Source organism: Ranitomeya variabilis, chromosome 4 (assembly GCF_051348905.1).
Source record: "Ranitomeya variabilis isolate aRanVar5 chromosome 4, aRanVar5.hap1, whole genome shotgun sequence".
Lineage (NCBI taxonomy): Eukaryota > Metazoa > Chordata > Amphibia > Anura > Dendrobatidae > Ranitomeya > Ranitomeya variabilis.
Window position 1 is genome coordinate 306,400,193 of NC_135235.1, and position 22,585 is coordinate 306,422,777.

General features: G+C 46.9%; 1 protein-coding gene across 4 annotated transcripts in view; it reads right to left on the reverse strand.

Moving 5' to 3' along the window:
- KLHL21 (kelch like family member 21) overlaps nt 1-22,585 on the reverse strand; it is a 61,056-nt gene that overhangs the window by 17,836 nt on the left and 20,635 nt on the right. For 3 of the 4 annotated variants that reach the window (XM_077250391.1, XM_077250390.1, XM_077250389.1), the window contains exon 2: nt 881-1,942. In XM_077250391.1, coding sequence (XP_077106506.1) covers nt 881-1,925 — 1,045 coding nt within the window. In that variant the 5' untranslated portion in view covers nt 1,926-1,942. Of the gene's footprint in view, nt 1-880; nt 1,943-3,458; nt 3,596-22,585 lie in introns of those variants that run through there. The other variant, XM_077250388.1, reaches the window with a different exon arrangement.

Consider the following 22,585-nt stretch of genomic DNA (forward strand, 5'->3'; position numbering starts at 1 on the left):
TATACTTTCCTCACCCTCCCTGGGTCCAGCATAGTCTCTGCAGCTGCTCGCAGCATCTGTTACTGTCTGCAGCACTGACATCATGTCGATAGCGCTGCAGCCAATCAGCTCAATGGCTTTGCCAGATTTGTCGGCAGGAACTGCTGAGCTCAGTGATTGGATGCAGTGTTGTCAGCTTGACGTCAGTGCTGCAGAAAGTAACAGATGCCGGGAGCAGCGACAGACTCAGCACTGAACCTGAAGAGGAGTTTTCCAAAACCAGAAAATCCCTTTATTACCCTGTTTGTCCCCATCCAACATTATACTAGTAGAGTTGAGCGAATTTGTTCGGGTTCCCTCTTATTCGGCAAGCTATAGCATTTATCGGATCGCTCCTGCTGATCAGGGCCGCAGCTGCATGTGTCGCGGCTGTGTCACAGTCACAGCACATGCATGGAGAGCTTGTTTATTGGGCTCTCCATGCATGTGCTGTGACTGTGACACAGCCGCGACACATGCAGCTGCGGAGCCGATCAGCCGGCACGCTCCATGTATCCGGGTTCCTTCTGCAGCTTATTTGGTAAGTGCTATAGCTTGCCGAATATGAGAGAACCCGAACAAATTCGCTCAACTCTACATACTATCAGCAGCACATTTCCTGTTTACATTGGCTGGTGTTCTGCTGATAGCAATGATTTTTAAGCTGATCACCCATCTAATAAGCATTTTGCTTGTTCATAGAGTAATAATTTGTGATTAATCGAATCATCTAAATGTAGTGTGTGGGATCTATGTTTTGTAGGGGTGCAGTCCGGGCCGAAGGATAATTGCGGCTCCATCTCCTCTTCCTGCAGATTACGCCCATCATATAATGCTCATGCCACCATAGGAGACATCTCACCTGTGACATACATGTCGTTGCCCAGCGCGGTGATGCTGTAGCCACCACCCAGGTGATCTGGGAACTCGGCCAGGTACCTCCACTGCCCAGTGTGTGGGTTATAACAGTCCACGGTGACCAGCTCATCACAGTCCTGGTCGCAGCCGCCGACCACCACCAGGATTTCCGCCAGGCCTGTAGACGGCCGGGGTCTCATCCGCTCGCAGGGCAGGTCGTGGCGGTCGTACTCACTGGACTGGAAGGCTCGGGCTTCACCGATGAGTCTGAGACATGAGGGGCTGTAATAGACCAGGGGGTCGCTCTCCACATGGGCCAGCAGGTAGAAGCGACGGATGAAGGGCAGGCGGACGTGCTGGAACAGCTCGGACCAGCGGTGCTGTCGGTGGGGCAGGTCAGCCCGGACCCAGCGCAGGACCATCTGGTAGGCCGTCTCCTCTTTGTCCACGCACAGCCGGTCGTCTGTGATGTACTCCAGCATCCGCTGCCACGGTAACCGCTCCAGCTCCCGGGCCTGTGCCAGCTGTGCCATGTGCGCCAGGATGAAGAGCTTGGTGCTCTCCGCCAGGCTGCGGCAGGCGTAGGCCTCGGCAAAGTCCTGGATCTCCAGGCAGTTGCTGACATCCAGCTGCTGCTCCAGGTAGGCGCAGCATGCGTCCTTCACTGACGGGAACTGCAGGAGGTCGGCGGCCTGCAGCAGCGGCTCTACGTTCTCCCGGGTCACTGTCACTCTCCCGGTGTAACAGAAATCCAGCAGCAGGCCGAGGATAGGACCGGTGACGTGGTGCAGCTCCACCCGCTCCGCCTGGCTCTCCTTCAGTGTCCCGGCGAACATGGCGCGGAAGTAGGTGCTGGCGGCAGCGAGGACCGTGCGGTGACACGGGAAGTCATGGCCGCCGGCGCTCAGCGTCATGTCGAAGAATTTCTGCTCCGTCCGAAGCTCATTGATGCCGCGCAGAAGGTGCAGAGCGTGAGAGGAGTCAAAGAAAGGAAGAGAGGAGTCTGCCGAGCCCGGGGGCGACGAGGAGGAGAGGAGCGCTCTGTCCATGGTCAGCGCCGGATCATCTGTGGAGAACGAGAGAGAAACCGTGAGAATAAGAGGGTGCTCACCGGCTGGAAACTACCTCACACGTGGCCACCATGTTTTGCCGGAAAATAATACAGCAGTTGTTGTCCAGGGAAACCAATCAGAAACCATCTTCCATTTGCAATCCTTACATTAGAGAATGAAAGATAGAAAATGATTGGTTGTTAGGGGTAAAGCCACCCAGCAATCAGAAACCAGCTTACACATACAATCATAAACTGGCAGAATGAAACCTAGAAAATCATTGGTTGTCAGGGAATAATCCACCAGTCAGAAACCAGCTTACATTTACAACTCTTCCATGAGAGGAAGAAAGCTAAAAAACTATTTGTTGTTGGGGCCAAAGCCACCAATTAGAATCCAGCGTCCATTTACTATACAATACTAATACCACTGTTGATAAAAATAAAAAAAATGTCTGTCTAAATGAGGCCTTATAGGAATGACGAGACGCACAGGACCACCTTTTGTCCAAGTTAAAAGCCTATGGGATTTACTGTAAGAGCGATCAGCGCTCGGCTCTTTCCAGATCACCCTCCATCCTCAACTAGAGAATCAGTTCGTCGTTTGTAGCCGGACAGAGGGGGCCACAATGTTGTGACCCCCACCTATCAGACATGTTATCCTAAAGTACTTCTAAGCCAAAAAAGGAGTGAGATCCGGAGATTTACACCCCTCCTGGACCCACTGAAGTTTTTGACTTACAAATATAGATGCAAAATACTGATCCGACTGCTGCGGCCATATACCGATAGCACCAAGGTGGTCCTAAAGAGGAGAATATAGCACAAAGCAAATGGAGAAATCATCCGCCGCAGCTCTGGTGTCATACATCATTTATATGTTAGTAGTTCGCATCTTCTCCTGCGGCGCCATAGTCATAAATGATGATGGCTTTACCACCTTGATATTCTTTTGAGCTCCCCTGTGGAACACACAAAGGGGGCTGGAAAAACTCAATCAATACAAAAAAAAAAAAATGACGGCGCCTTCTTTAGGCTTCATTCACACGTCTGCGAAAAGCAGGAATGTCTTCAAAACGCAGAACAGGTGCCAACCTTTCCCGTATAGTTTCTCTGTAAACTCCACTCCTGGTTTTGGCTTATAAACACTGATGCGAAAAACTGATGTGTGAACAAGCCCTAAAACTGGTAGGAATGAAAATTGCCTCAATTTACAAAAAAAAGTGGGGCATCAACAATGACAAATTCTCCCCCATGTGTCCTCTAGCACAGCGTGTGGTTGTCACGGCTTGCTGGGAGTTGTAGTTTCACAACCACAGGGATACGTAGACTATGATTTTTTTTTTTCATGGAATTATATATGTGAAAACAATCATCATGCAAAGTAACAGTGAGTTGTACAGAGCCCGACGACGCGGCTGGGGGACCGTTCTAATCTGTTATTAACCATTTAATGTGAATTGCTGATTATGAGTGCATTGTTAGTAATAGTAAGACTCGCCGCCAAGGTGCGATCTCTGCCCATACTGACCTGTGGCAGTGTTAGATATAGGAGAGCTGTACTCAGACCTTTGGAGTGGCGCTGATCTCCTGTACGGTGTGCTGTGCCAACCTTCGCCCGAGTGGCTGCTGATCTGCTATACCGCCCCACACTGCAGCTGCTCCCAGTACATTACAAGGGTGGCTTTGTCATTAAAGGGTCCGCCCAGTGGGCGCAGCAAAAGGAAAAACGTGTCCAAAGCTGTAAGCAGACCCCACAGCTTGCCTGTGAGCACAGGGAACATGCTGTTAAGTATCACAGCACAGGCCCGGCGTGCCCTCTATGGGTATGTTCATGCATAGCAGTTTTTTGTTTTTGTTTTTTTGCAGAAATTGCTGCAACTGAATTTTTCTAAGGACAACATTTTTTTTTTCAGTTGCAAAAATTTCGGGAAAAAAAAATCTGTAGCACGAATTCACTATAAGGTCACATCCAGTATTTTACATCAGTATTTATAAGCCAAAACAGGAGTGGAACAATCAGAGGAAAAGTATAATAGAAACACGTCACCTCTTCTGTATTTATCACCCACTCCTGGTTTTGTAAATACTGACTATGTGAACATGGCCTAATAGTGAGCACTGACGGAGATGGAAAGAGTTAAAAGGATGTGCTAAAGGGCACTCCAGCCAGGATATCTGCTTTCTCAGTCTGCTGGGATTAGGAAATGGTATTCCAGAGCGCAGGGCGCTCACAACCATCTGCTCCTAATAGACTGTGCCAGGAATGGGGGATAGTGTCAGCATCTGCCATCGCCAGCAGGGGGCAGCATTCTGGTAGATCCACAGTACATCCCTATGTGAGGTGGTAAGGTGACATTTCAATTTTAATCTGATTTTGCCCCATTGCTAGAAGATAATCTCAAATTTTAAAGGTATTGGATGCCTGCATAAAAGGAACCGAAATGTAGAATTTTACCACTCCGTTGACCAGAGGTGGAGAACACGTAATAACTATACCTTGCAGGCATATCAGGATACAAGTGGCCCTTGTCCTGTGCCAATAATTTGCCCTGGCCTATAGACATTACATGGCTGAACCTTTGGGCCCATGGGAACCATAACACAAGGGCCCACGCTGTACACAGGAATGATTCAGCAGCAGGACTCGGTACATTTATGATCTACATCATCCCGTACTGTTTGTACTGCCAATATATTGATTACATGGTTCACCGGCTGATCAACTTCGGACCAGTTTGGTCAAATTCACAAAAAAACTAAATACTGCTCAGTACAAAGCCATTATAGTATTTAAAAAACGTAAAGATGGTGGTGGAAGGGTGCGCTGTTGAAAAGAGGAGGGGGCTTTTGATTTCCATATGCCCTAATAGGGGTTTTAAGTGGGATATCCCATGTAATAAAACTTTTCATATACCCACACTACAGTACTTGTAAGTCATCACAGCTACTTACAAATGCTCGTTAAAGGGAATCTGTCACCAGATTTTTGCTCTGAGGCCCCAATTCCAGCGACATATCACTTATAGCGTGCTTGGTGTAGTTTTGATACAATCATTGTTCTCTGCTGCAGATCTAGCAGAGCTCTGAATGCTGAGCCCTGTATAACCCCGCCCACACCACTGATTGGCAGCTTTTGTGTACACTGTGCATAGACAGAAATATGTTAATCAGTGATGGGGGCTGGTTTATGCAGAGCAGTTGACTATGAGGCATGAGATACCTAGTCCTGTAGTGATAATCTCCTGCTGATAAAACACTAATTTTATTTAAACAGCAACACACAGACCAGTAAGTGACATCGCTGGAATCAAGGTCTCGGGCCCCTTCATCATGCTGCTCTTGGGTTACACATCACAAACCTGCTGACAGATTCACTTTAATCAAATATTGACCAGTATAAATGGATCTCGGTTATATCTTTTTCTGGGGAAAGCTTGGTGGTGACTATATGGCTGCCATTTCACCGAACACAAAGCCTGTCACCCAGCTTCGTCTGACTCCAGAATGATAGGGATGCAGAGGCCATGTCTCTGTATAACTAGACCAGATTTGAGAAAGGTCGGTGATATCTTCTGCAGAGGCTTTAATGATGGCTGCCTTAAAAAGGGTTGTCTTGCTCAAGTCTGCAGTCATTCTATGTGACTGCAGACTTGTGAATCCTCACAGTTGGTTCTGTGAGGATCCACCGGGAGTGGACAGGCGCGTGAGAGCAAGTATGTAATTTGCATACTTCCAGTCACATTCCGACTAGACGTACCCAGCCTCGCTCAATACACTTGTATTGAGAAAGGCCATGCATGTCTAGTCGGCATGTGACCTCATATGTAAATTACATACTTGCACTCTCGGGCACACCAGCTCCCGGCGCTGGAGAATCCAGACAGAGCCCACTGTGAGGATTCACAAGTCTGCAGTCACATACAGTGACTGCAGACTTGAACCCAAAGCCTGGACAACCCCTTTAACTGTCATGCAGCTTGCTGTAATTTTAGGGTTGCTATATAAAATATATATTCCCTAAAGCCTCAGTGCAATACCTGTGGCTCCTGTATCCCAGGGTTGTACATGCACTGCCCTAATGAGGTTCACCGCAAAGCATGAGCTTAGCCTTGGGGGGTATGGATGCATTTTATTTGATTAGGGGGTGCCTGGATACAAAATATTAAGAAACACTACTAGAAAGTACAAAAATAAAACTGATGAAAAATATAAATTGGGTAAGTAGCGTCACTTTACTATATAAAGTAGCAGTAACAGGACATGCTGGGATCTCTGCCTGGAATCCCTCTTATGCACCCGATTAGATTTCCAGTGGAAGGCATTCTTCATCTGTGACCTGTCAGATGACATGCTGGGCAGACTCAATGTCAGCCCTGGTGTGTCACACCGTATGACAGCCGTGGGCGGTTATGTGGCCGGTAGTCAGCAATGAAAGGACATGCATGTCTCTTGAGGAACTGGTGGTCCCAAAATGTCTTGCAATGATACCGTAAGAATGGCCGTTGACTCTATGCTGCCATCTAGTCTATTTTAAAGTATTATGTGCTAAATACATCTGTGCTAAACAATAAATCTAGGTTTATCATCTGCCGTGCACACAGTAAAGCTATATATATCAGGACACATGAACACTTGAGTCTTTCTTATTCCTGTCAGAGGTCAGGATATTTTGGGGGTTCCTGGCAGCTGAGACGTCTGAACAAGCAGTCCATTCAGATATTGGCGAGCGCCAATGTGGACTCCACAAATATTGTGGTCTATTTAACAGCACAGCAACACACAGAACATACAAAGTAATTCACACTGTAATTATGGTTCACAGCCGGAAAAACGAGTAGTTACCCAGTGTGAATGAGGGGGGCAACAAATTGTAAAGCCCTTTGTACCCACTAGGTGTGCTAAGCTTGGAGGAGAGAGGACACGGAGAAGGAATTCTGGTTTTGGGAACACCTGGGGCTGAAATGGGGAATATCAGACGTTGGAACATAAAAACGACAAGCCCTTTAATTTAGTCCAGGAGCAGGGAAGGCTCGAAAGGTGAAACATAAATAAATAAATTATAAAAAAAAATAATTAGATAGATAGATAGTGTTATTTTACAAGGGGGAAACATGAAGATCGAAAAGGGTGTTGTCTGAGTAGTGGACAAACCCTTTAAGTGGTGCTGTCAGAGATTGATGGTGGCATGTAAATGGTTGACTGGAGCGAGCTGCAGTTAAGAGTCAGATAATGGCTATGTAACATAGCCAGCATCTAGCAGTTGTAGAGGCAGTTCAGCCCCTGAGCCCCCTCCACACACTGTGACCCCCAGTGTTGACGTATATGTACATTATTCTGTGCTAAGGGATTAAGCCTTACACAGTTCCTATTTAAAAATTCATAGGTCTGTGTAATGTAGGACAGAAAGCTTTCCACTCTGGCCAAGAGATGAGGATTTTGAACAAAAAACTCCCCTCTATTAACCCAGAGCCCCCTAGTAAGGTAGATATAAATTGCTTTTTTAAACCCCTTTAAGCCTTGTCAGGATCTTTTAACACTTCATGTACCATCTTTGTAAAGGTTTATGATAAATAGGAAGTGTATAATTTTCTACCAGGCCTCCCAATACTTCATCAGTCCTCTTCTTCGCCCCGCCAGGCTCTCACACTTATCCTCCATCCCCTAATCTGTTGGTGTATTTGAGCACAGTTGTATCTCCCACTGCACAGTATTTTACCTCCCGATATCACTCGAGTGATAGTAAATTGCGCCATATACCCCTATAAAAGCATGGTAATAGGATCGGCGCCTTTCCCTTAGTCCTCCCAGTATAATAGCCCAATTTGTACTATACATATCCCTTCAGCTTCCTGCTGTGAAGATTTAGGGCAAATTATCTGGATTATTATCTCCATTCTCAAATTTCTGATCCACCTTTTCATAAAAGTCAGGTGTAATAAAGAGTATTTAAAAAACGTTTTTGCTCTGCGAAATCTTGAGAGCCGACAGTTCCCGTCACAAAAGCTCAGGAATGATTACAGGAACAAAAGTAGTTTTCATTATGGCATCATAAAAAGGTGGCAGGTACATTATACGATCTTGTCCTGACAAATGGGGATTATACAGAAAAGGGGATGTAAATGTCAGATATTAATAGTGAGCAAATATAACCGCCCTGATTTACCCTCACAAATATCCTTCAGAAGAAACAGTATTATCCGGGCAAATATTAAGGTTATTTAGGTACAAATATGCACTCCCCTCACCTACAAGGACTATCCGTACCAGTCACTTTTATTGATAATGATAAGGCTCAGACACAAATGAAAGATCTCTGCAGACCATTAAAATGAAAGAATACCTCCACTGAGATCATTAGATACGTATGGTTTACTTAAAGGATTATTCCCAAAATATGGAGACCCCTATCCTTTCAATAGAGTAACTTACTGACTGCTGGTGGTCTGGAATCCCAAACATGGGGCCCTGGAACCTGAGACCTGTGCTATGTACAGCCCAGTTTTGAATGGATCCTGGGGAAGGGGTGCATGCTTGACCTCCCCTCTGTGTGTATGCTTGACCTCATCTCTGGGCGCATGCTTGGTATTCATTCTCTGGGGGACTGCCAAAAAAGCAGAGTGCAGCGATGCAATTTCCGGCGGTCCAATAGGCAATGAATATGATGCAAGAGTCGAGCATGTGCACATCCGCTCCATTCAAGACTGATCTCTGCAGAGCCTAGTTTTTGGGTTTCAGAGATAATTGGGGGGTCCCATTGGTCAAACCCTCAGAAATCAGTAAATTATCATTGGAGTATGGAGTAGGTTCACATTTCGGGAATAACCCTTTAATGTCATACATCTATGCAAAGTCTATGTTTACTTCTTCTCTTACAGCCTCCTCTTTTTAGTGCTTGATGTAGTTTATAACTCCTGGACATCAAAACATGAAGCTATGTGCAGAAAGGTAGACTCAGGAAAGTTCCATCCAGTCTAAAGGCAGCCATAGACTCATTTGTCCAACAGCTACTACTTCTGATCATGTGTTCTCAAGAGGGTGAAGTGAGGACAGACAGACCTCTCTGGAGGCAGACAGACCTCTCTGGAGGCAGACAGACCTCTCTGGGGCAGACAGACCTCTCTGGAGGCAGACAGACCTCTCTGGGGCAGACAGACCTCTCTGGGGGCAGACAGACCTCTCTGGAGGCAGACAGAACAAAATGATTGTGTATAGACCCTTCTTTTCCCTGACATCTAGGAAGATGTAAGATACCCCCATACACATTAGATGGTTGCCAATATTCAGCTATTGTGTACACCTTAAAGGGGTATTCTAGATGGAAAAAGTTATCACTTCTAGATCGATCGGGATCCATCCGCTGGGACTCTACCAATTACGGGCACTTTTATCCCTGTTTGAATGGAGCATGCTCGACCACTGCACCATTCATTCTCTATGAAACGGCCAGAGTGCTGCACGCTCCCTTCTTTGCCAGTGTCATAGGTGCAAATAATAGGTTTTCTATAGAAAGAACGAGCTGAGGCCCTTATTATGAAAGTAAGTTTGTCATTCAGTATATAAGAAACTCGTTTTTTTGTTTCCTTTCCACCAATTTTCCAATCATCCGTCGGCCAATTCCCCAATAGCTATGATTAAGAACGAGGTGGCATTCGAAACATGTTATTTGTACAGCGCACTTGCATTGTACTTAATGGTTTTTGAAAACCTGCAATAAAGAATACTTTATGATTGAAAAGGAGATTGTTTTTTTTGTTTGTTTTTTTTTAACTACGGGCCTAAAAACTAACAGGCAGGCAATTTCTAACTACCTGCGTGTTTTACCTGATGTTGGCTCAGAGCAGTCACTGACCGCTTCTGCCAGCGATTCAGCTGCTCCACTACAACAGAGCAGGTCTTCCTCCGTGCTGCTCTGTCAATGGGGCAAACGTCATGCTGATTGACAGCTAGATCCCGCAGTTAGACAGTGGGGAGCTGGCTGTAAATCAGCATGATGTCAGCAGTAACCCCGTCAACAGTGCTGATGAGAAGGTGCTGCTCTGTTAACGTGACGACATGAGAGGTGTGTGACCTCTTTGTGCCGGCCAAGATCAGCGACGGACGCAACGGCTGTGGTTAGCAACTACTTGCATTTTAGTTCTTCAGCCCATAATGAAAAACTTTAATAGTCCTGGATAACCCCCTTTAAATGCTGGGGCTTTTATATCAGATCAATTCCCAACACCCGGTTTGCTAGTGATGCACTTCTTATGTAGAGGGGAGTCTTACACGGGCTGCCACCCCAAGTAGCAAAGAAGATGGGACCAACTGGGTCAGCCTCCTATTTGAGCCCCTTAGTAGCCACATGAGCCCCCTATTTGGTATTTACGCCACCTGTACAGACCCGGAATGTACCGTATTCAGTCTCCTGACAGGGGATCTCCTCATACCTTGCCAACCGCACATTTAGTGTTTCCTACTCCCATACTACCTCTTCATCACGCCCCCTCTCTGTTGGTGTCCCTCAAGCCTCTGTCCTTGGGCCCTTACTCTTCTCAATCTATACACTCGGCCTGGGACAACTCATAAGGTCCTATGGCTTCCAGTATATATATATATATATCTATATGCTGATGACACTCAGATCTACCTCTCTGGCCCAGATGTCACCTCTCTGCTCTCCAGAATCCTGGAGTGTCCATCAGCCATATCCTCCTTCTTCTCCTCTCGCTTCCTCAAGCTCAATGTGGATAAATCTGAACTAATTATCTTTCCCTCCTCTCGCATATCTTCCCTACCTGATCTATCTATCAAAATAAATGAAATCACACTTTCCCCTGTCCCCAAAATCCGCTGCCTCGGAGTAACCCTGGATTCTGCCCTGTCCTTCAAACCGCACATCCAAGCTCTCGCCACCTCCTGTCACCTCCAGCTCAAAAATATTTCCAGAATCCATCCTTTCATCAACCCTCACTCTACCAAAATGCTTGTGCATGCCCTAATCATCTCCTGCCTCGACTACTGCAAAATCCTCCTCTGTGGCCTACCTTCTAACGCTCTTGCACCCCTCCAGTCTGTCCTTAACTCTGCTGTTATGACCCCAATGGCGAGGGTCTCAGAGGAACGTGGAAGTCTGCAGAATACAAAAATCCAGCTCATAGGGCAGTGGTAACTGGGTTGACCATATATCTACTCCTAACGCCAACACTAGAAGTAGCCGGGGATCATTCCTACGTTGATTCTAGATGACACGCGCCAGCCGGAGAATCTAGCTACCCCTAGTAGAGGAAAACAAAGACCTTTCTTGCCTCCAGAGAAGGGGACCCCAAAGCTGGATAGAAGCCCCCCACAAATAATGACGGTGAGGTAAGAGGAAATGACAAACACAGAAATGAACCAGGTTTAGCACAGAGAGGCCCGCTTACTGATAGCAGAATAAAGGAAGGTAACTTATATGGTCAACAAAAACCCTATCAAAATCCACACTGGAAATTCAAGAACCCCCGAACCGTCTAACGGTCCGGGGGGAGAACACCAGCCCCCTAGAGCTTCCAGCAAAGGTCAGGATATAGATTTGGAACAAGCTGGACAAAAATACAAAACCAAAACAAATAGCAAAAAGCAAAAGGCAGACTTAGCTGATATAACTGGAACCAGGATCAGTAGACAAGAGCACAGCAGACTAGCTCTGATAACTACGTTGCCAGGCATTGAACTGAAGGTCCAGGGAGCTTATATAGCAACACCCCTAACTAACGACCCAGGTGCGGATAAAAGGAATGACAGAAAAACCAGAGTCAAAAAACTAGTAACCACTAGAGGGAGCAAAAAGCAAATTCACAACAGTACCCCCCCCTTAGTGAGGGGTCACCGAACCCTCACCACGACCACCAGGGCGATCAGGATGAGCGGCATGAAAGGCACGAACTAAATCGGCCGCATGAACATCAGAGGCGACCACCCAGGAATTATCCTCCTGACCATAGCCCTTCCACTTGACCAGGTACTGAAGCCTCCGCCTGGAGAGGCGAGAATCCAAGATCTTCTCCACCACGTACTCCAACTCGCCCTCAACCAAATCATGCATTTTATGTAAAACCAGGAAACGTATCACCTCGCGGTGTTCAGGAGTCATGCACATGGTAACCTGAGTCCAATACTGCGGTTTATTTGCTGCCAATGGTGTAGCATCAATACCCCTAAGAGGAATAGGATTTTCTAATGGTTCAAGAGTAAATCCACAGCGCTTAGCAAATGAGAGATCCATGAGACTCAGGGCAGCACCTGAATCTACAAACGCCATGACAGGATAAGATGACAGTGAGCAAATCAAAGTTACAGACAGAATAAATTTAGGTTGCAAATTACCAACGGTGACAGGACTAACAACCTTAGCTATACGTTTAGAGCATGCTGAGATAACATGTGTAGAATCACCACAGTAGTAGCACAAGCCATTCCGGCGTCTATGAATTTTCCGCTCATTTCTAGTCAGGATTCTATCACATTGCATCAAATCAGGTGTCTGTTCAGACAACACCATGAGGGAATTTGCGGTTTTTCTATCACATTGCACCGAATTAGGTGTCTGTTCAGACAACACCATGAGGGAATTTGCGGTTTTGCGCTCCCGCAACCGCCGGTCAATTTGAATAGCCAGTGCCATAGTATCATTCAGACCTGTGGGAATGGGAAAACCCACCATAACATTCTTAATGACTTCAGAAAGGCCATTTCTAAAATTAGCGGCCAGTGCACACTCGTTCCAATGTGTCAGCACGGACCATTTCCGAAATTTTTGGCAATACACTTCAGCCTCGTCCTGCCCCTGAGACATAGCCAGCAAGGCCTTTTCTGCCTGAATCTCAAGATTGGGTTCCTCATAAAGTAAACCGAGCGCCAGAAAAAACGCATCAAGATCAGCCAATGCCGGATCTCCTGGCGCCAGCGAAAAAGCCCAATCCTGAGGGTCGCCCCGTAAGAACGAAATCACAATTTTAACTTGCTGAGCAGAATCTCCAGATGAACAGGGTCTCAGGGACAAAAACAATTTACAATTATTCACGAAATTCCTAAACTTAAACCTGTCTCCGGAAAACAGTTCAGGAATCGGTATTTTAGGTTCTGACCTAGGATTTCTGATAACATAGTCTTGTATGCCCTGCACACGAGTAGCCAGCTGGTCCACACTTGTAATCAAGGTCTGGACATTCATGTCTGCAGCAAGCATAGCCACTCTGAGGTAAAGGGGAAGGAGAAAAAAAAAAAAAAAAAAACTCAATCTTCTTTCTTATAATCCCTCTTCTGCAATGCATTAAACATTTAATAAGGGCCTGGCAAACTGTTATGACCCCAATGGCGAGGGTCTCAGAGGAACGTGGAAGTCTGCAGAATACAAAAATCCAGCTCATAGGGCAGTGGTAACTGGGTTGACCATATATCTACTCCTAACGCCAACACTAGAAGTAGCCGGGGATCATTCCTACGTTGATTCTAGATGACACGCGCCAGCCGGAGAATCTAGCTACCCCTAGTAGAGGAAAACAAAGACCTTTCTTGCCTCCAGAGAAGGGGACCCCAAAGCTGGATAGAAGCCCCCCACAAATAATGACGGTGAGGTAAGAGGAAATGACAAACACAGAAATGAACCAGGTTTAGCACAGAGAGGCCCGCTTACTGATAGCAGAATAAAGGAAGGTAACTTATATGGTCAACAAAAACCCTATCAAAATCCACACTGGAAATTCAAGAACCCCCGAACCGTCTAACGGTCCGGGGGGAGAACACCAGCCCCCTAGAGCTTCCAGCAAAGGTCAGGATATAGATTTGGAACAAGCTGGACAAAAATACAAAACCAAAACAAATAGCAAAAAGCAAAAGGCAGACTTAGCTGATATAACTGGAACCAGGATCAGTAGACAAGAGCACAGCAGACTAGCTCTGATAACTACGTTGCCAGGCATTGAACTGAAGGTCCAGGGAGCTTATATAGCAACACCCCTAACTAACGACCCAGGTGCGGATAAAAGGAATGACAGAAAAACCAGAGTCAAAAAACTAGTAACCACTAGAGGGAGCAAAAAGCAAATTCACAACACTCTGCTGCCCGACTAATTAATCTCTCTACTCGCTACTCTCCTGCTTCCCCTCTTTGCAAATCCCTTCACTGGCTCCCAATTTCCCAGTGTATCCAGTTTAAACTACTAAGGCCGGCGTCACACTAGGCGTATGAAAATACGGTCCGTTTTTTTACGGCCGTAATACGCAGAAATGTTCCAAAAATAGTGATCCGTATGTCATCCGTAGGCAGGGTGTGGCAGCGTATTTTGCGCATGTCATGCTCCGTATGTAATCTGTATGGCATCCGTACTGCGATATTTTCTCGCAGGCTTGCAAAACTGACATACAATGGATCCATGGGCTCAAATATTCGTTATATATATATTATATATATATATATATATACTGTATTTATATTTAATTCAGCACTAGATAGCAGAAAAGCCGGTAATTCAATTGCCGGCTTTTCCTCTCTCCTTCACAAACCCGACATGATATGAGACATGGTTTACATACAGTAAACCATCTCATATCCCTTCTTTTATTACATATTCCTCTTTACTAATGTAACAACTATCTTGTTGTCAAATTTGGGGGCTCTAGCTAATAAATTAAAGGGTTAAATCCCGGAAAAAATTGGCGTGGGCTCCCACGCAATTTTCTCCGCCAGAGTGGGAAAGCCAGTGACTGAGGGCAGATATTAGTAGCCTAGAGAGGGACCATGGTTATAGGACCCCCCTGGCTAAAAACATCTGCCCCCAGCCACCCCAGAAAAGGCACATCTGTAAAAATTTATCAGTGTGACGCCGGCCTAACACTGACCATAACCTTTCTGCTCTGTATATTTCCAAACTAATCTCTTAATATCTGCCCTCACGTAATCTCCGGTCCTCCCAAGACCTCCTCCTCTCCTCCATGCTTATTCGCTTCTCACCCAATCGCCTCCAAGACTTCTCCCGAATATCCTGCATCCTCTGGAATTCTGTGCCCCAACACGTCCGGTTATCCACCACATTTGGATCCTTCAAAAGAAACCTGAAAACCCACCTCTTCAAAGAAGCTTACAGCCTGTAATGACCACATGGCCACCTCAACACCATAGGAGCTACTGCAACCCTTGGCCTGCTGTCTCCTTCCCCGCCATCCTGTAGAATGTAAGTCCACAAGGGCAGGGTCCTCTTCCCTCTGTACCAGTCTGTCATTGTTACTTTTGTTTACTGTGATATTTGTATTTTGATGTAACCCCTTCTCATGTACAGCACCATGGAATTAATGCTGCTATATAAATAATAATAATAATAATAATAATAATAATAATATACTGTGTACTGAGAGGGAAGCTCAGGGGAAAGAAATTTCCCATCAATAATTGTCATTGGGCCATCACTCAATATGGCTGCTATACATCAGACAGTGTCTTCATCAGGACAAGGATATTGAGTTTTCCGTGTATGTGAAATGTCCCTTTAATCGCCCGTCTGTAGCACCCGTGTTGTGCCGTTGCTATGGAGAAGGCCTTTTGATATATCCCCCTGTGTGATGTAATGTATTCTTACATGTCTGAAACACAATCTCCACAGATCTGAGTCATCCGCTCGCACTACTACCGAAGGCCAGAAGTGACAATCACGGAGACGTGTGGGAAGCACAGGAAGCTGCAGCCATATACAGACACTGAACTGCCTGCAAAAAGGGAAACACATCATCAGCCGGGGGAAGGAAAAAGGAAGCGGTCTGTGCTGTATAAGACCACCCCGACTGAGACAATTGTGAAATATAGGAAGGGGTTAATGCAAGATGTGTGACGACACAATAGCAAGAGCTGCATCAGCGCTCGGCCCCTCAATATTCAACAACATCATGGGGTTCCCCGAGGATGGACACCAACCAGTAGCGTAGCTACCGGGGGGGCAGAGGGGGCCATCGCCCCGGGCCCCGCGCTCTGAGGGGGCCCACCCGGAGCTACGCTACTGTAACTGCATCGGCGCTCGCAGCGCGCCGATGCAGTTACATTCTGCGGCAGAGCAGGGAGAATCGATCCCCTGCTCTGCCGCTATGGGGCCCCTGAGCAGGCGGCGGGGGCCCGGTGCCAGCAGTGGGCCCCCCCGCCTGTCATTGCACGGCCGATACAGCTCACCGCAGTGATGAGGGAAGGAGCGCTGCGCTGCGCTCCTCCCATCATCCCCCACCCACACTGTCTGACAGCGGGCGCGATGACGTCACCACCCAGCGCCCGCTGTCAGATGAGCGGGAGCAGGGAGCGCCGCTGGAACAAGGAGGAAGAGAGGTGAGTATTTCTTTACTGTGTTTTATATGGGGGCTGCTTGATCTGCCTGGGGTGCTGCCTTATTCTACAGGATCTGCCTATAAGGGGGGAGTGCTGCCTTATATACAGGATCTGCCTATAGGGGGGGGAGTGCTGCCTTATACACAGGATCTGCCTATAGGAGGGTAATGCTGCCTTATATACAGGATCTGCCTATAGGGGGGGAGTGCTGCCTTATACTGCAGGGTCTGCCTATAGGGGGGGGAGTGCTGCCTTATATACAGGATCTGTCTATAGGGGGGGAGTGCTGCCTTATATACAGGATCTGCCTATAGGGGGGGAGTGCTGCCTTATACACAGGATCTGCCTATAGGGGGGAGTGCTGCCTTATATACAGGATCTGCCTATAAGGGGGAGTGCTGCCTTATACACAGGATCTGCCTATAGGGGGGGAGTGCTGCCTTATACACAGGATCTGCCTATGGGGGGTGCTGCCTTATTCTACAGGATCTGCCTATAGGGGGGAGTGCTGCCTTATACACAGGATCTGCCTATAGGGGGGAGTGCTGCCTTATACACAGGATCTGCCTATAGGGGGGGAGTGCTGCCTTATACACAGGATCTGCCTACAGGGGGGAGTGCTGCCTTATACACAGGATCTGTCTATAGGGGGGGAGTGCTGCCTTATATACAGGATCTGCCTATAGGGGGGAGTGCTGCCTTATACACAGGATCTGCCTATAGGGGGGGAGTGCTGCCTTATATACAGGATCTGCCTATAAGGGGGAGTGCTGCCTTATACACAGGATCTGCCTATAGGGGGGGGAGTGCTGCCTTATACACAGGATCTGCCTATAGGAGGGTAATGCTGCCTTATATACAGGATCTGCCTATAGGGGGGGAGTGCTGCCTTATACTGCAGGGTCTGCCTATAGGGGGGGGAGTGCTGCCTTATATACAGGATCTGTCTATAGGAGGGGAGTGCTGCCTTATATACAGGATCTGCCTATAGGGGGGGAGTGCTGCCTTATACACAGGATCTGCCTATAGGGGGGGAGTGCTGCCTTATATACAGGATCTGCCTATAAGGGGGAGTGCTGCCTTATACACAGGATCTGCCTATAGGGGGGGAGTGCTGCCTTATACACAGGATCTGCCTATGGGGGGGTGCTGCCTTATTCTACAGGATCTGCCTATAGGGGGGAGTGCTGCCTTATACACAGGATCTGCCTATAGGGGGGAGTGCTGCCTTATACACAGGATCTGCCTATAGGGGGGGAGTGCTGCCTTATACACAGGATCTGCCTATAGGGGGGGAGTGCTGCCTTATACACAGGATCTGTCTATAGGGGGGGAGTGCTGCCTTATATACAGGATCTGCCTATAGGGGGGGAGTGCTGCCTTATACACAGGATCTGCCTATAGGGGGGGGAGTGCTGCCTTATATACAGGATCTGCCTATAAGGGGGAGTGCTGCCTTATACACAGGATCTGCCTATAGGGGGGGGAGTGCTGCCTTATACACAGGATCTGCCTATGGGGGGGTGCTGCCTCATTCTACAGGATCTGCCTATAGGGGGGAGTGCTGCCTTATACACAGGATCTGCCTATAGGGGGGAGTGCTGCCTTATACACAGGATCTGCCTATAGGGGGGGAGTGCTGCCTTATACACAGGATCTGCCTATAGGGGGGAGTGCTGCCTTATATACAGGATTTGCCTATGGGGGGGAGTGCAGCCTTATTCTACAGTATCTGTCTATAGGGGGGGAGTGCTGCCTTATATACAGGATATGCCTATGGGGAGGGAGTGCTGCCTTATACACACGATCTGCCTATAGGGGGGAGTGCTGCCTTATTCTACAGGATCTGCCTATGGGGGGGGAGGGCTGCCTTATTCTACAGGATCTGCCTATGGGGGGAGTGCTGCCTTATTCTACAGGATCTGCCTATGGGGGGAGTGCTGCCTTATTCTACAGGATCTGCCTTTGGGGAGTGCTGCCTTATTCTACAGTATCTGCCTATAGGGGGGAGTGCTGCCTTATTCTGCTGTATCTGCCTATGGGGAGGGAGTGCTGCCTTATACACACGATCTGCCTATAGGGGGAGTGCTGCCTTATTCTACAGGATCTGCCTATGGGGGGGAGGGCTGCCTTATTCTACAGGATCTGCCTATGGGGGGAGTGCTGCCTTATTCTACAGGATCTGCCTATGGGGGGAGTGCTGCCTTATTCTACAGGATCTGCCTTTGGGGGGTGCTGCCTTATTCTACCGGATCTGCCTATGGGGGTTGCTGCCTTATACTACAGGGTTTGCCTATAGGGGTGCTGCCTTGTGCTATATTGAGGACTATCTGGCACATTATACTATATGGAGGTTATCTATTGGGCCATCATACAGTGTGGGGATTACAGTGTTGGAGCCATCAGTTTGAAGGCTACTAACGGGTCAGTATACTGTGTGGGTGTTACTATACAGTTAGGGGGCATTATACTGTGTATAGGTGAGCTGTACAGGGGGGAGACTCAGGACATTATTAAATGTAAAGTGTGCACTTATTGTAATAGGGGAACTCAGGTTACTGTGACTATCAAAGGGGCACACAGAGGGCATTATTATTTTCTAGGGGGCAAAATGTGGGCTCTGTTTTCTACGGCACTTGCACCCGGCATTACTATATTATAGAGGGGTGCTTTAGATTTTAGAGGGTACAGAGAACCACAGAGTAGGTGCAATAATAGGGTCACATAGGGCAGCAGCGGTTCAGTATTGGGGTATCAGGTGCAGTAATAAGGACACATATGGCAGCAGCGGCTCAGTATTGGGGTATCAGGTGCAGGAATAGGGTCACATATGGCAGCAGCGGCTCAGTATTGGGGTATCAGGGGCAGTAATAGGGACAGATACAGCAGCAGCGGCTCAGTATTGGGGTATCAGGTGCAGGAATAGGGTCACATATGGCAGCAGCGGCTCCGTATTGGGGTATCAGGGGCAGTAATAGGGACAGATACAGCAGCAGAGGCTCAGTATTGGGGTATCAGGAGCAGTAATAAGGACACATACGGCAGCAGCGGCTCAGTATTGGGGTATCAGGTGCAGTAATAGGGACACATACGGCAGCAGAGGCTCAGTATTGGGGTATCAGCAGGATGAGGAGTTTGTGCAGGTTGGGAATAGATGGTGATGTCTGGAATGTGAGAAGAGAAATGTGTCTTTGTTGTATTCCCTGCAGCTGAGTCCTTGCCGGAAGAAGTTGTCATGTCGGTCTGGGCCAGATGGAAAAGACGTGGAAAAGTGACGATTCCATCATAAAGAACGTCAACGGTAAGTCACCATCTGTAACTGTGCAGTGATCTCTTAGGCCGGCCTCACACTAGCGAGTTTTACAAACGTAAGAGCGCAGAAATTACGTCCGTAAAACTCGCAAAATAAACGGCACAATTATTCTCAATGGGGCTGCTCCTATTAGCCGTATATTACGGTTCAGTATTATACGGCTTTCTACGGCCGTACAAAATCGCAGCATGCTGCGTTTGTCAGCGTATTGCGCAAAAAAATCGCTAATGAAAGTCTATGGGGGCGAGAAAAATACGGATTCCACACGGACCTGCAGTGTGACTTGCGAGAAATACGCAGCGCTGTTAGTGAAAAGTCGGTAATTCAATTGCCGGCTTTTCATTTCTCCTGCACAAACCCGACAGGATATGAGACATGGTTTACATACAGTAAACCATCTCATATCCCCCTTTTTTTTGCATATTCCACACTACTAATGTTAGTAGTGTGTATGTGCAAAATTTCAGCGCTGTAGCTGCTAAAATAAAGGGTTAAATGGCGGAAAAAAATGGCGTGGGCTCCCGCGCAATTTTCTCCGCCAGAATGGTAAAGCCAGTGACTGAGGGCAGATATTAATAGCCAGGAGAGGGTCTATGGTTATTGGCCCCCCCTGGCTACAAACATCTGCCCCCAGCCACCACAGAAAAGGCACATCTGGAAGATGCGCCTATTCTGGCACTTGGCCACTCTCTTCCCACTCCCTGTAGCGGTGGGATATGGGGTAATGAAGGGTTAATGCCACTTTGCTATTGGAAGGTGACATTAAGCCAGATTAATAATGGAGAGGCGTCAATTATGACACCTATCCATTATTAATCCAATTGTTGGAAAGGGTTAAAAAACACACACACATGATTTAAAAGTATTTTAATGCAATAAACACAGCGGTTGTTGTAATAATTTATTGTTCTCTCAATCCATCAGGAACACCCTCGCTTGGAAAAATAATAAACGCACAAGATACATACCTTCTGGTGAATCGTCTCGTCCCACGATGTAATCCATCTGAAGGGGTTAACTAATATTACATGCACGAGCCCTGCTAAATGCAGCTGTGCTCCGTGCCTGTAATCCCCGGCGAATGAATGAAATGTAGGTCATTGACCTACATTTCCTTCAGTCGCGGTGATGCGCCCCCTGGTGGATGTTCTCATGAACTGCAGCCTGGGAACTTTTTCCCACGCTCCAGGTCATATGAGGACATCCACCAGGGGGCGCATCACCGCGACTGAAGGAAATGTAGGTCAATGACCTACATTTCATTCATTCGCCGGGGATTACAGGCACGGAGCACAGCTGCATTTAGCAGGGCTCGTGCATGTAATATTAGTTAACCCCTTCAGATGGATTACTTCGTGGGACGAGACGGTTCACCAGAAGGTATGTATCTTGTGCGTTTATTATTTTTCAAAGCGAGGGTGTTCCTGATGGATTGAGAGAACAATAAATTATTACAACAACCGCTGTGTTTATTGCATTAAAATACTTTTAAATCATGTGTGTGTGTGTTTTTTAACCCTTTCCAACAATTGGATTAATAATGGCTAGGTGTCATAATTGACGCCTCTCCATTATTAATCTGGCTTAATGTCACCTTCCAATAGCAAGGTGGCATTAACCCTTCATTACCCCATATCCCACCGCTACAGGGAGTGGGAAGAGAGTGGCCAAGTGCCAGAATAGGCGCATCTTCCAGATGTGCCTTTTCTGGGGTGGCTGGGGGCAGATGTTTGTAGCCAGGGGGGGCCAATAACCATGGACCCTCTCCTGGCTATTAATATCTGCCCTCAGTCACTGGCTTTACCATTCTGGCGGAGAAAATTGCGCGGGAGCCCACGCCAATTTTTTCCGCCATTTAACCCTTTATTTTAGCAGCTACAGCGCTGAAATTTTGCACATACACACTACTAACATTAGTAGTGTGGAATATGCAAAAAAAAGGGGGATATGAGATGGTTTACTGTATGTAAACCATGTCTCATATTATTTCGGGTTTGGGAAGGAGAAATGAAAAGCCGGCAATTGAATTACCGGCTGTTCACAGATATCGCGCTGAATGAAATCTAAATACAGAATATATATATATGTGTCTCAATGACATATATATATATATATATATACTGTATATATGTTTTCCCGAACATTTGAGCACATAAATCCATTAGATGTCGGTTTTGCAAGCCTGCGCGAAAATCTCGCAGTACGGATGCCATACGGATTACATACGGAGGATGCCATGCGCAAAATACGCTGAAACACCCTGACTACGGATCAATATTTTGGGAACATTTCTCCGTATTACGGCCGTAGTACGGACGTATAATACGTGGCGTATTGTCTTACGCCAAGTGTGAGGCCGGCCTTATATGTTCTGAAGGGCTGGTATTTACCACTGACCATATGGCGGTAATATCGATGTTGGTCGTTATATAGAGATTTATCTTCAGTAACAGCGCGGTCATCTGCTGAGGTCTCCTCCACTATTAGGGTGCGTCATCGAGTTGTAATCAAGGTTACCTGGTTAGGGGCCCACTCAGAAGCTTCGCCCCCCCTGGACCAAAACCCTAGCTACGCCTCTGACACCAACCGATCATAAAGTACTAATGACACAGCATAGCTATCACTTTATGAGATGGGAAATACACTTTAAAGGGAGTGTGTCATCAGAAAATTAAATATTGATTATATCAGGTTTTTATGTTAAATGTATTTCCAAAAAAAAATGTTGGCATCATTTTTTTTTTCCTTTCACGATCTGTATTAAAAATAAAAATGACAAATCTTGGCATTTTCACACTGGTCACTGTGGCTATTCTAGACTGATACTTTCAGGAAATGTATATTAACATTAGCATCAATAGGCAGACCTGACCCTAGGTTTTGGTATAGAGGCATCTAATGAGCGTGTGCAAAGACCCTTGTGAAGGGAAGTGGGGCAAGGTCAGCTGTGATATCGCCGATTGTGATTGGCGGATGCTGACTTATCAGCTGTGTATACAAGTCTTAGCAGTCATTGTAA